Source organism: Bos indicus, chromosome 5 (assembly GCF_029378745.1).
Source record: "Bos indicus isolate NIAB-ARS_2022 breed Sahiwal x Tharparkar chromosome 5, NIAB-ARS_B.indTharparkar_mat_pri_1.0, whole genome shotgun sequence".
Lineage (NCBI taxonomy): Eukaryota > Metazoa > Chordata > Mammalia > Artiodactyla > Bovidae > Bos > Bos indicus.
The window spans coordinates 80047837-80062111 of NC_091764.1; the positions used below are offsets into that span (position 1 = coordinate 80047837).

A 14275-nucleotide genomic window follows, 5' to 3' on the forward strand; every position below is an offset into this window, starting at 1 on the left:
ATCTCAAATTCAGTTGGAGATCAACTTTGCCTTCACATAGAGGTTAAATTCAGAATTTAATGTGGTAGAGATCCGCAAAAAATTTCAAATCTAAAAATGCTCTGTGTAGGCCTGGAAGAGAAATGCCAAGGATGGGACTGTGCATGCTGTCTGTGTCCCCTCTGGCCATGCTTGCCTATGACCTACAGTTCGGTCCTGGGAAGCACCTTGAGGAGGAGAAGGAGGCCTTTGAGACTCCCTCCCTTCTTGCTGACTTCTTACTAATTCTGCCAAACTCCCTGCCTCATGCAGGGCCCACTCTGGTGCTTTCCTGCTGTGCCGCCTCTCTGCTGAACAGCATTGTAGGGCTGTATGCCCTCAACCTTTCTGCCACCTCTCTTCTTCCAGGTAAAAAGAACGGTAACTAACACTTGAATGATAAATTACAGAGCACTTCCTCACATCTCATGTACCTGCCTACTAAGGGTTTCCCGAGGGCAGGTACCTTCACTCCCTCATTACCAACTGGGAGATGGTGAGGGACGTCATGTGCCATGAGCTGTGAAGCGAGACCTCCAGAGCCAGATACTTGCTTGCATCACATGGCTGCACTCTGCACTCTCCCTGCGCTCTCCTCAGGAATAGGAGCTGTAGAGCTTAGTGAGTTTGGATCTCTGCTTTACCACATAGTAGTGTGTGACCCTGGGAAAACAATTTGATCTTGCAATGGCTCCAGTTACTCATTTACAAAGTAAAAATAGGACTTCCCTGGTGGCTCAGATGGTAAAGAATCTGCCTGCAATGCAGGAGACCTGAGTTTGATCCCTGGGTCAGGATGATCCCCTGAAGAATGGAATGGCTACCCACTCCGGTGTTCTTATCTGGAGAATTACATGGCTGTAGCCTGGCAGGCTATAGTCCATGGGGTCGCAAAGAGTCAGACACGACTGAGCGACTAACACAAAGTAAAAATACTGCTAGTAACCAGGTCCTTCATGAGTACTAAACAAGAGAATGCATGCAAATACTTAATGTAGGACCTAACCCCCAATAAAGATAAAATAAGCCTTAGTTATTATTACTAGCCTAGGGATGTAATTTTTCACTTCAATTTGGAGCTCATATTCTTGGCTAAAATTAATAATAAATCAGAAGTAGGTGGTACATTTTCTGTTCCTGCTGTTGAACAGCTTTAGTCAATATTCCACTTCCTTGAGACTCACTTTCCTTCTTTTCAAAATAAGAGATGGGACCAGATGATTCTGTAAGGCTCTCTTGCTGCAAAAATCAGTGGTTTTCACTATGACTCCAAGTTTCTCATCTCTATACTGAAATGGAAATGGAAGATCAGAAATTTGAAAGTCCCTGTTCCCTTCAGAGGCAATCCTGCCTTGGAGCAGCATTGCCCCTTTGCTGAGAGATTAGTGAGCCTTCAGGTAGAAATTCCAGATGCTTATTCAGCTGGAGAGGAAGGGAGGAGCACATGGAGCTAGCAGTTACCGCATCCTCCCACACGCTCCACGCTCTGGTAAGCACACCGTGCGTGCATGTTTATTCCACTCTTTAGAGGAACCCCGAGAGGTAGAGATAACTGTGCATCTTTTACAGATTCGGCCACTGAGGCTCATGGAGGTGTAACATCTAACCCAAGTCCTATAGCTGGTGAGAGCAGAGCCGGGATTTAGATAGCAATCCGCCTGAGCCTAAACCAGGGACATGCATTCAACTGTGTCATCCAGATGATCTGTTATCTATGGGGTAAATGAATCCTGCCTAAAGCAAGCTAGTCTCAGCTGCCTTATTTTCCAGGAACAAACCTGGGGACATTATTTCTCTGCTTTCCTTCAAATTGCTAAAGAGCTTAGCATCAGCATTTTGTTTGCTTCAAAGACATGCTACTTGAGACTGGCCCCACCCCTCAACCCACCTCTGTGTACTCATGGTACAGAACTGGCTTCACACATGCAGGAGCAAGGCCATCAGGAACAAGCTTCCTGCTGCCAGGGTTCAGGGCAGGGACCTCACCAAGCAGATAAAGAGCCAAAGGAGCATAAGAGGAGGAGACTTGGGAAGAACCTTTTCTCAGGACCCACTCCTACCAGCCCTGTGTGAGGTCTTTGTGTGAGCCCTGTTTCCATGTCTGTAGCTTGGTGACTAGACCATGTCAGAACTGTCCATCATTCCCTGCCTTGGCTTTCAGCTGGGGAGAAAAGTGTTAAAGACCACCCACACCACACAGGGTGGGCCCCCCTGTCACCTCCTAAACTATGGCTCCAGACACCTGACTCTGGTTCTGCAAACCCACTGCAAGCAGGAGGGAGACGTACAGGGGATCTACTCTCATAATTCTAACTATAGTGAGTATGGCTTTGAATTGAAAAAAAATTCATTCTTCACCACGAATATATATGAATCTGTCCTCCAGACTGTTCTCCTATGTGGCTTCCATAAAGAATGAAGCAGAAAAACTAGGGCAAGCACCCGTAAACTAGGTTTCCATTGCATCACCCAGTAAACTAGAACATAAAAGAGGCTACACAGGGTAGGATCCAGTTTTCTTCTTTACTTCTGTTAGGAAAGACAGTAGAGCCACAGAAAAATATGCACTCTGTAAAGACAGCCTTCTAGTCAGACATTCACAATTTGACTTTCACAGTTCAGTTTTTCAGAGGAACTGGTAAAGATATGTCAGCTTCCTCTGCCCCTCCCTTAAAGTCACTATCTTTTCCCTTTGTGAGAGACACTGTTCCTGGATCCAACAGCAAAACACCCCAGCAAAGGAATGGTAGTTAAGAGACTGCCCAGCACTCCAGGTTCACACTGTGGTTAATAGGAAATTTTACTGCATGCAAGGGGATTGCCAAATCCATTTATTTCTGTTATTGCATTTCCTAAATTCTCCCCAAATGTCAATATTTTTTTCAAAGCAAGCATCTGCTTTCAGTTTAAATGCATGTGTCATGAGATTTTACACAGGATTTGAAAAAGTTTTCTAAATTGACAAACTTAACAGGTCCTTAATTACCACAGGAAAATGTGCTGAAGCCTTATTTGCTTTTGCTAAATATCTGTTACTGAGGCAGAGCGAATGTTGTTACTTAACACATGAGAAAAACAGTCCCACTGCTGTATAACCAAAGGGAAAATTCCCTGTGAAACTACAAATATTCAATGGCAAAATTTGCACATTATGAACAAGATCTAATTTCTAGTTAATATTTCTCTTATGAAATCAGTGAGGAAGATGTTATTGGTCCCAGGATCCCCTTCTCAGGATTTTAGCCTTTTGGAAGTTCCTAAGGGAGACCTAAGAGAGGCATTTTGCTTGCAAAATATTAGGAGACTTTTACTGCTGTCGATACATATGTGGACAACACAGGAGCTAAAACTTGGACACACAAAAGAACTTGGCCACAGAGCTTCTATGAGCAAAACAGCTGCTCTTCCAATTGCAGTGTCACCCTCCAGGCACCCCATCTGCAGCCTCCCTATATCACTTGGCATCTGGAATGTTGCTCATCTGGGCAAATCAGCTTTTTGCTCTGATTGTTCCAGAAAATCTTATCTCTCCTTTTTCTAGCTTTCCTCATCCTGATACATGTAGCTTTATATTAAGGATCGACTGATCATTCAGATCCCACATAGTAAGCAGGACAGGGTTTTTAAATCATAGACTGAAGACCACCCTCAACAGAATCACCTGGGGGGCTTATTAAGATTCCTCAACCCTACCCCTGACCTACTGAATCTTAGGAGGCCTGGGATCCTTCCTTATACCAAACCCATATTGATTTTTTTTAAGGATTTTATGGAATTTGTTATAATACTGCTTTTTTGTTTTATATATATGTATATATATATATATATATATATATATATATATATATTTCTTTTTTGTGTGTGTGGGGATGCTGTGAGACATGTGGGATCCTACCTCCTTGGCCAGCGTTGGAGCCCGCACCCCCTGCATTCATTGGAAGACAAAATCTTAACCACTAGACCACCAGGAAAATCCTTTCCTATACTGATTCTTAAGCACTAAAGTTTGAGAACAGTTGATCTAAGGGAAAAGTGAAGACCGAATATTTTAGGTCCTACAGGATTATCAGTCTTCAGCTGGTGACTGTTTGACAGATGAGGATATTCGGGATGCAGACAGGAAATAATATTGCCTAACCCAGGAGCAGATTTACTTCTCCCTGGTTCTTCCACTTTTCTGGAGTTCTCTGATAGTTCCATCAGTACCTGCAGAAGCCTTCATAGAAGCTCTGACAGGCCTCACAGTGTGATATGAATTTCCACGTCAGTTGTTGTTGTTCAGTCACTAAGTCGTGTACAACTCTTTGCGACCCCATGTACTGCAGCCACCAGGCTTCTCTGTCCTCCACTATCTCCCAGAGTTTGTTCAAACTTATGTCCATTGAGTTGTTCATGCCATCCAACCATCTCATTCTCTGTTGCCCCTTTCTCCTCCTGCCCTCAGGATAAAGAAGTGTGCCCATGCCTAATTAGATGGGGGATGTACTGAGGTTTCATTTTGTCATTTTATTCACCTGTTATGAAAAGCTCAGTTCAGTCGCTCAGTTGTGTCCGACTCTTTGTGACCCCATGAATTGCAGCACGCCAGGCCTCCCTGTCCATCACCAACTCCCAGAGTTCACTCAGACTCACGTCCATTGAGTTGGTGATGCCATCCAGCCATCTCATCCTCTGTCGTCCCCTTCTTTTCCTGCCCCCAATCCCTCCCAGCATCAGAGTCTTTTCCAATGAGTCAACTCTTCGCATGAGGTGGCCAAAGTACTGGAGTTTCAGCTTCAGCATCAGTCCTTCCAATGAACATTCAGGATTGATTTCCTTTAGGACTGACAGGTTGGATATCCTTGCAGTCCAAGAGACTCTCAAGAGTCTTCTCCAACACCACAGTTCAAAAGCATCAATTCTTCAGTGCTCAGTTTTCTTTATAGTCTGACTCTCACATCCATACATGACCACTGGAAAAACCATAGCCTTGACTAGACGGACCTTTGTTGGCAAAGTAATGTCTCTGCTTTTCAATATGCTATCTAGGTTGGTCATAACTTTCCTTCCAAGGAGTAAGTGTCTTTTAATTTCATGGCTGCAATCACCATCTGCAGTGATTTTGGAGACCAAAAAAAAATAAAGTCTGACACTGTTTCCCCATCTATTTACTTAAAGCATTTTCTCTGAAATTCAGAAAAACAGCCTGTGGACTTGCTTGGTTGTTGAGAGGAAATACGCATCCTTGGTGAATCATATGCTTGGTGAAAATGTTACTTTCATATTTTCCACCTTTTGAATTGACTTGTCAATTCCATCTAAAGGGCTAACAGAGCATTCCTATATAGATGGAGGCTTACATTGATAATGGGCTTTGGATTTCCCTAAATTGCCTATTATAGAGCCAAAAGAATGCATTAGGGAGTTTTAATACTGTCGAATGCTGTCCCAGAGGTGATCTGTACTGTCAGAATACATAGGTAATTCCCTTTATTAAGCATTTTGTAATGTCTATTTGAAATTTTCTGCCTCTCTTGTTATTCGTTTTTACATGGAAATAACTACTTAAACCTTTCTTTTCTAAGAAGCTTTCCTGGCATGACTGAAAAAGAGGCTTAAAATTGCTCCCGATTCTTTCTTGCCTAAATATTCACCTTTAGCCATCACCCCTGCAAAATGAAGACCCACTCCTTTGTGTGGCTCCAACATCAGCTGAGGGGATTCTGAACTATCAGCCTGCCATTTAGGCCTTCTCAGCTTGGCATTTGCCTAAGAATGAGGTTTCCAGGGGTTTTGACTGCTTCAGTTACTGGGTTATTTTACATTCAGTGCAGCGCTATTCATTTGTGTACTTAGTGACAACTTTATACTAAAAATCCTTTGTGATATCAGACCAGACACAGGAAAAATTACTCTACCATCTAACTTTAATTTCTTATGAGTAGTTTGAAATGTGACAGTAAAGCTGTTTGGTGGCATTTCAGGGGAGGGAGAGGGGAGGCTCTGAAGAGCTCCGGCACCATAGTCCTTCATGTCTCAGCCAAGAAAGAATTCACCATGAGGCAAAGGAATAGATAAATGATTTATTAGAATAGGACACTTGGTAGGCTTACAAGCAGGCTGGTGAGAGAGTGCCACACCTGAGAACTTAGTGGACTAAATTTTTTAATCAAAGAAAAAGTGGAGAGGTGGAGAAGACCTTCTTTGACTTTCTTGAGTCGACATCATGCTTCCATCATCATCTCCTCTCCCAGCTTGAGCAGGGAAGTTTTCTTGTCCCTATATGGTCAAAAAAGATCCACATATTATTGTTTTTTTTATTTTTTTAATGTATGCAGGGAGTGTGTCCTAGAGATTATTAACTTGCTGAGTTCACTGGGCAGGATGTAGGTCTCATGCCGCCATTGTTTTGTTGTTTGGGGGCATGTCTCGTGCTTCGGTTGCATGGTTTTATTGCTAAGCAAGCCTGCTTGGTTTTGTTGTTAAGTGAACCTGCTTTCTTGAGTAATCATTAATTTACAGGGGTCTCACATATTTTTTTCTACTTACAATCCCCTAGTAGGATTAACTATTTTTAATCACCTACTTTGACCCTTTACTCTCTCCCTATCAGAAGTATATTACTTTGGAAGGAATTTCAAAAGCACTGCATTCTCCTTAGTTTCAGAAACTAATTTTTAAAGACAGAATATAAGTTTAATGGACACAGGGCAATCAGACAGTTGCCTAAGAAAGCAGTAATATTGGAGGTAGAGTCAGAACCAAGTCATTCTGGTTTTTGAGTCTGTGCTTTTAGCTACTACGCAGAGAAGCTGCTTAGCATTGCCTGGTAAATAAGAAGTGCTCAATAAATGGAAGCTATATTGTAATTTTCTTATGAGTCTAAGGCTTGGGGTGCTTCTTTGTTCCTAGGATCACTCCTATAATATTGAAAGGGCTGTAGAAACAGAGATATAAAATAATTATATCACTCACCTCTGTTATTTTTTTTAAAGCTTAATTGGGAAGACTTATAAAGATCTAGGAATGAAGAAAATAGTAAAAACATGGTTTAAAAAATAACTTAGTAATTATTGGATTTGTGTTTGTACAGATTACCTTACTAGTCTCTGGGATGAAAGAAGTAACTAAAATTAATAAGACATGGGTCCTGCCTATGAAGGAGCTTACAGTCTAATAATGGTCACAGACAGAGAGTGACAAAAGGATGCAGAAATGCCAATCATGGCCCAGTGATGGAACATGCTAAATTTGAAGTTCCAAGTTGAATCCTAGTGTTATAGTAGCTGTGTGCTAAGAGCAAATCCTGTGAGCACTCCAAATCTCAGGGTTTTTAAAAATTTTTGTTGGTCTGGTGGTTACTAGTATTGTTTTCTAAATCTTTAAAATGGAAATAATTATGCATAATTCAAAATGCTTAATAGGAATTAAATGATGCAAAGGAATCACTTACTCTGTCTTTAGCAGTGAATAAATGTTCAGCAAAGAGCTACTGTGAAACATGAAGCTTTGAAAACTTGACTGTGTGGAGCACTCAGTGACAGACTCGCACCCTCCTGCTGGAGGCAGTGGGGGTACCCTTTAGGTGCAGTGCCAGGATCTTGAGAAGCAAAATAGGCTCAAGCCTAGTTGCTCTTCAGAATGTTGAACTGAAGAACAAGGGGGCAGTTGCCCCTTTGGAGGCCAGATCCAGGCTTTTATTCCCCTACTATCTTTTTTTCTTAATGGAGACTCAAAATAAAGTGAAAATTTAAGAAAGGTAGCATATATATGGTCTGTGATTGTGTTACATGGTTAGGAGATCTGATGAGAGGATAATCAGAGCTAGTAAGAGCACTACAATCTCAGAACACTAAGGTCTCTTATGAGTACACCAAGTGATTTTAACATACAGTGAGGGCAGAGATGTGCTGGAGTTGTGATCTTTTAGGTTCTGTAGGATAGATGTCAAAGGTCACTCAGTCTGGCTGGACTCATACCCACTAGTCCACTCCACTGGGTATGTTTGTAATGGTGCTTAGAATCATATTATAGGGGGTTTTAAACTAAGAGTCTGCGAGTAGTAGGGAATTAATGAAGATTTTTTTTATATAAGGCAATGTGTTGAGAGCAATACTCTAGGGGAAAAAAAAAGTATCATTTAGTTGTCTGTATATAGTAGAAGGAGGGCAAAGAGGGAACTAGAAGTAGGGTATGAAATAAAGTGTTAGCAAGTAAAACTGAGTAAGATGCACTCCAAGCTGGAATAATAATCCAATAGAATTATAGGAATATCATCCTTGTTTTTTTAATATAGGATAATTAACAAAGAAACATGGGCCATACATAATGCAGATATGAAAAGGATGCTATTGAATTCAGAAACAGGTTGAAACAGAGTTTAATTCTCACATAGTAATTACATACTATATGACAAGGAAGGTTCTACTTAGGTGATTATTTGCTATAAGTTAATGTGGAATGAACCAGGGCAAAGGCTAATACAGTTCTGCCAAGACAACGCACTGGTCATAGCAAACACCCTCTTCCAACAACACAAGAGAAGACTCTACACATGGACATCACCAGATGGTCAACACCGAAATCAGATTGATTATATTATTTGCAGCCAAAGATGGAGAAGCTCTATACAGTCAGCAAACACAAGACCAGGAGCTGACTGTGGCTCAGATCATGAACTCCTTATTGCCAAATTCAGACCAAAATTGAAGAAAGTGGAGAAAACCACTAGACCATTCAGGTATGACCTAAATCAAATCCCTTATGACAATACAGTGGAAGTGAGAAATAGATTTATGGGAGTAGATCTGATAGACAGACTGCCTGATGAACTATGGATGGAGGTTCGTGACATTGTACAGGAGACAGGGATCAAGACCATCCCCTAGAAAAAGAAATGCAAAATGGCTGTCTGAAGAGGCCTTACAAAGAGCTGTGAAAAGAAGAGAAGCGAAAAGCAAAGGAGAAAAGAAAAGATATACGCATTTGAATGCAGAGTTCCAAAGAATAGCAAGGAGAGATAAGAAAGCCTTCCTCAGCAATTAAAGCAAAGAAATAGAGGAAAACAATAGAATGGGAAAGACTAGAGATCTCTTCAAGGAAATTAGAGATACCAAGGGAACATTTCATGCAAAGATGAGCTCAATAAAGGACACAAATGGTAGGGACCTAACAGAAGCACAAGATATTAAGAAGAGGTGGCAAGAATACACAGAAGAACTGAACAAAAAAGATCTTCATGACCCAGATAATCATGATGGTGTGATCATTGATCTAGAGCCAGACATCCTGGAATGTGAAGTCAAGTGGGCCTTAGAAAGCATCACTATGAACAAAGCTAGTGGAGGTGATGGAATTCCAGTTGAGCTATTTCAAATCCTGAAAGATGATGCTGTGAAAGTGCTGCACTCAATATGCCTGCAAATTTGGAAACCTCAGCAGTGGCCACAGGACTGGAAAAGGTCAGTTTTCATTCCAATCCCAAAGAAAGGCAATGCCAAAGAATGCTCAAACTACTGCACAACTGCACTCATCTCACACGCTAGTAAAGTAATGCTCAAAATTCTCCAAGCCAGGCTTCAGCAATACATGAACCATGAACTTCCAGATGTTCAAGCTGGTTTTAGAAAAGGCAGAGGAACCAGAGATCAAATTGCCAACATCCGCTGGATCATGGAAAAATCAAGAGAGTTCCAGAAAAACATCTATTTCCACTTTATTGACTATGCCAAAGCCTTTGACTGTGTGGATCACAATAAACTGTGGAAAATTCTGAAAGAGATGGGAATACCAGACCACCTGACCTGCCTCTTGAGAAACCTGTATGCAGGTCAGGAAGCAACAGTTAGAACTGGACATGGAACCACAGCTTGATTCCAAATAAGAAAAGGAGTTCGTCAAGGCTGTATATGGTCGCCCTGCTTATTTAACTTATATGCAGAGTACATCATGAGAAATGCTGGACTGGATGAAGCGTAAGTTGGAATCAAGATTGCCGGGAGAAATATCAATAACCTCAGATATGCAGATGACACCACCCTTATGGCAGAAAGTAAAAAAGAACTAAATAGCTTCTTGATGAAAGTGAAAGAGGAGAGTGAAAAAGTTGGCTTAAAGCTCAACATTCAGAAAATTAAGATCATGGCATCTGGTCCCATCACTTCATGGCAAATAGATGGGGAAACGTTGGGAACAGTGACTGACTTTATTTTGGGGGGCTCCAAAATCACTGCAGATAGTGATTGCAGCCATGAAATTAAAAGACACTTGCTCCTTGGAAGGAAAGTTATGACCAACCTGGACAGCATATTAAAAAGCAGAAACATTACTTTGTCAACAAAGGTCCATGTAGTCAAGTCTATGGTTTTTCCAGTGGTCATGTATGGATGTGAGAGTTGGACTATAAAGAAAGCTGAGTGCTGAAGAATCGATGCTTTTGAACTGTGGTGTTGGAGAAGACTCTTGAGAGTCCCTTGGACTGCAAGGAGATCCAACCAGTCCATCCTTAAGGAGATCAGCCTTGAGTGTTCATTTTAAGGACTGGTGTTGAAGCTGAAAGTCCAGTACTTTGGCCACCTGATGTGAAGAGCTGACTCACTTGAGAAAACCCTGATGCTGGGAAAGATTGAGGGCAGGAGGAGAAGGGGACGACAGAGGATGAGATGCTTGGATGGCATCACCAACTCAATGGACATGGGTTTGGGTGAACTCCAGTAGTTGGTGATGGACAGGGAGGCCTGGCATGCTGTGGTCATGGGGTCGCGAAGAGTCGGACATGACTGAGCGACTGAACTGAAATGAACTGAATGTTTCAAAAGCACACCAGTTTCATAACTCCTACCAAAGGGTGAACAAGAAAGATCTACAGGAGAAATATATCTTTCCTACTAGTCCTCTCCCTTTCAGAAACATAAACAACAGCAACAGAATTACCACTTACCAATTTCTTGGACTTTCTTTAAAAACTTTTATAATTATCTATCAACTTGTCATGTTCCTGACCCCTGCTGGGAACTAAGGACTGTCAGAGGCTCCCAGGGAAAATAGAGTCCTCCAGGAATGCAGAGCCAAGACGAAGAGTCTCCTCTGCCCCAGTCTTTGTATCTTGTAATATTTACACACCACATGAAATTAGAGGATGATGTGTTTTCTTAAAAATTTATCAGTCAGTCCCTGCAGAGATGAACAGAGGTACAGTTTTTCATAAAGAATTCAAAGTTCCCTGTGAATAATTTTGATGCTAACTTTTTCAATATGTCACATGAATGTGAATGGACAACCTCAAGTATTTAGATTCATGGACTGCACATGGTAATTAATCTCACTGAGTTTATATACAAAAGGTTAAGCTGTCATTCTAATTGATGTGAGTCATAACAAATGCAAGTCATTAAATCTTTGCTGTCAAATTGTTGTGGCTTTTTCTTTGCTGATTTTAAAGAATATCCGAGCTAAATTATGTCCTGAGGGGCTTGATTTTCAGCCTTAATTTTCTAAATCCGTATCTTCCTTTGGATTTTGGGGAAATTTCCAAATTAATGTTAATAAAGATTCACAAAATCCTTGGAGGAAGAGTTCTTCTAACCATGAAATCAATACTTAAATTACCAGGATTAAAAATATGTTTTCATTTAAAAACATGTGCCCATGGAAGAATTACTTGGAAGTTTATTTTAGAAGAGAAACCCAAGTGTATGTGAACATAGTGAGCTTCCATAGAGTCTTATAGACTCTCTTTGAATGTTTAACGACTAAATGAATGGATCAACAAGAAAACAACTTAGTGCTTTAAGAGCTGTAATGCAGATTTGTTAAACTATGCATCTTTAAAGCCCCATCCCAAGGATGAGCCACTTAAGGAGGCAGGTGTTACACCTTGATATCAAGAGGAGCCCAGTAGGAGTTAGCTAGATCCCAAAAAGGAGAGGATAGCATGGACAGGCACATCCCCTGGGAAACAGCTACAATTTATGGTGATAAATGTTTGCTCAACCGAATGGTAGTAAACACAGTATCTGTGCTGGAAACATGGCTTTTTTCCCAAGGTCTGTGATAGAAAACAGCCTTGTAGCATGCTACTTTTAGCACTTGGAACTCAAACGTATGGAGTCAGTACTGGGTTTCCCCTATAGATCTTCATCCCATAGAGCCTGAAGCCCTGCATAGACGTTTTGTGGCAGGAGTTACTCTCAGGTGCCTTTGATAATTCAGGGAGCAGTGCTGCTGAAATCTCAGTGTGTGTACAAATTACCTGAGAATCTTTTTTGAATGAAGGGTATGAATTTTTTACCTCCTATTGGGGCCTGAGACTCTGCATTGCTAACCAGAGGCTAGGTGATGTCGAAGATACTGATCCATGGATCACACTTTGAGCATCAAGGTCATAAGAGGTGGATTTTAAGCAATTAGAGTAAGCAGATACGGTATGAGGGAAGAGCACTGGTGCTTGACTCAGAGTCCTAGTTATGTGAACATGATAAGTCACTTAACTTTTCTGAATCCAAATTTTCAGATTAGAAAAATGAGTATGATAAAACAATAATACTTGCTGCATGAGATTGTTGTGAGAATTAATGTTATGTGAAAACTGACCAGAGCATTTGGTATATATTCATTGCTGAATAAATGATTGTTGATCCTATATAGTAAAAACATAAGCATACAATTCAGCGTTGGTAACTGATAAAGTTGAGGGGCCCTTAGGCTACGTGCCCTTCATAGTTCTAAGGGTTCTATTCTTTATTCCACCTCTGTTGTCAGTTACAGTGTCTAGAGTTTAGCAAGTGGTCAGGGTTTGTGGCATTGCATTGATGGCAGCGTTGATCACTGCCGGTGTACATTTTTGGCTTCTAAGACACTGATATCATACTAATGACCCAGTGTTTTCCCATAGCACTAACAGAAAAGAGAACTTTCACCCAAAATAATAACTTTCAGGCCTTGAGTCCTCTTTGAATGAAAAATGTAATCACTGGGAGAAAACTAAAATAAAGAAGACCATCAGACCAATTTTCAATAAAAATATGAGGATAAAATAGCTGGTCATTCTTTGCCAGCCAGTATCTCATAATTTCACAAATTATGTATAAGAGCTATCTCTCTTAGATAGAAAAGCAAAGATGGACATGGGCAGTTTGGCTGGCTTGCTTCTATTAAGAGCCCAGCCTGTAATGGTGTAGCTAGTATGAGAGGGGCTCGAACCATCCTCCACGTTATAAGTGGCTCCCGTGCCGCCCAGGTCATGTGCCCAAAATTGCTCCTCTGAAGGTTGAACTTTCTATTTAAACAACTTATAAAATTTTAAATAGAATTCTCAAAAAGTGCATAGCAGGAAATGGAAGGTAGAGAAATCAGTGAATAATCTGCAGCATCATTTACATCTTAACATCTCTTTCCACTGAGAATTCAGAGACAGAAACTTGTTAGCACCTGGAGGAAGTCTAGTTTAATTTATTTGCAGTAAAATCCAGAGTGAATCCGTTAATCTTTGTTAAAAGAAATGAGATTTTCAAGTCTAATCAGAGGATTTCAAGTTTTATTAAAAGATATCCTTTTTACCTCTCTTATAATCCATAGGTCTCAGGAGAAAAAGGAAGAGGCTATCACCTTACTGAAGGATTCCATTAAATATGGTCCAGAGTTTGCAGATGCATATTCAAGCTTAGCTTCATTATTGGCTGAGCAGGTAATTGTTTCCATTTAGTTTCATATAATATCTTCTTAACTGTTTCTGTTGAATGTATAAATTAATGTTATAATACACAGATTTTTTTATATCATTTAACTTGTAAGTTCATGCTGCTGCTACTACTGCTGCTAAGTCGCTTCAGTCGTGTCCGACTCATGTGCGACCCCATAGACGGCAGCCCACCCGGCTCCCCCATCCCTGGGATTCTCCAGGCAAGAACACTGGAGTGGGTTGCCATTTCCTTCTCCATTGCATGAAAGTGAAAAGTGAAAGTGAAGTCGCTCAGTCTCGTCTGACTCGTAGCGACCCCATGGACTGCAGCCTACCAGGCTCCTCCATCCATGGAATTTTCTAGGCAAGAGTACTGGAGTGGCTTTCCATAATGGACAACTAATTTGTATGTCAGTTTTCCTCTTGATAGAAATCACAAATCTAGGTTTCTCACTCCAGTATTCTTTGTGCACGTATGGGGTCTCTAGACTAAAATGGTCCATTATAAACCACTACTAAATTCTCTATCACTTTGGGACAAAATCCGTCATGAACAGTACGTGATATTTGCTTGTTCAATTACTACTCATTTATATTTTT

At 40.9% G+C, this 14275-nt stretch overlaps 1 protein-coding gene across 3 annotated transcripts in view; it reads left to right on the forward strand.

Annotated features, from left to right (window-relative positions):
• Positions 1-14275, forward strand: part of TMTC1 (transmembrane O-mannosyltransferase targeting cadherins 1) — a 312150-nt gene that overhangs the window by 258779 nt on the left and 39096 nt on the right. For all 3 annotated transcript variants that reach the window (XM_070789893.1, XM_070789894.1, XM_019961394.2), the window contains one exon: positions 13573-13681. In XM_070789893.1, coding sequence (XP_070645994.1) covers positions 13573-13681 — 109 coding nt within the window. The remainder of the gene's footprint in view (positions 1-13572; positions 13682-14275) is intronic.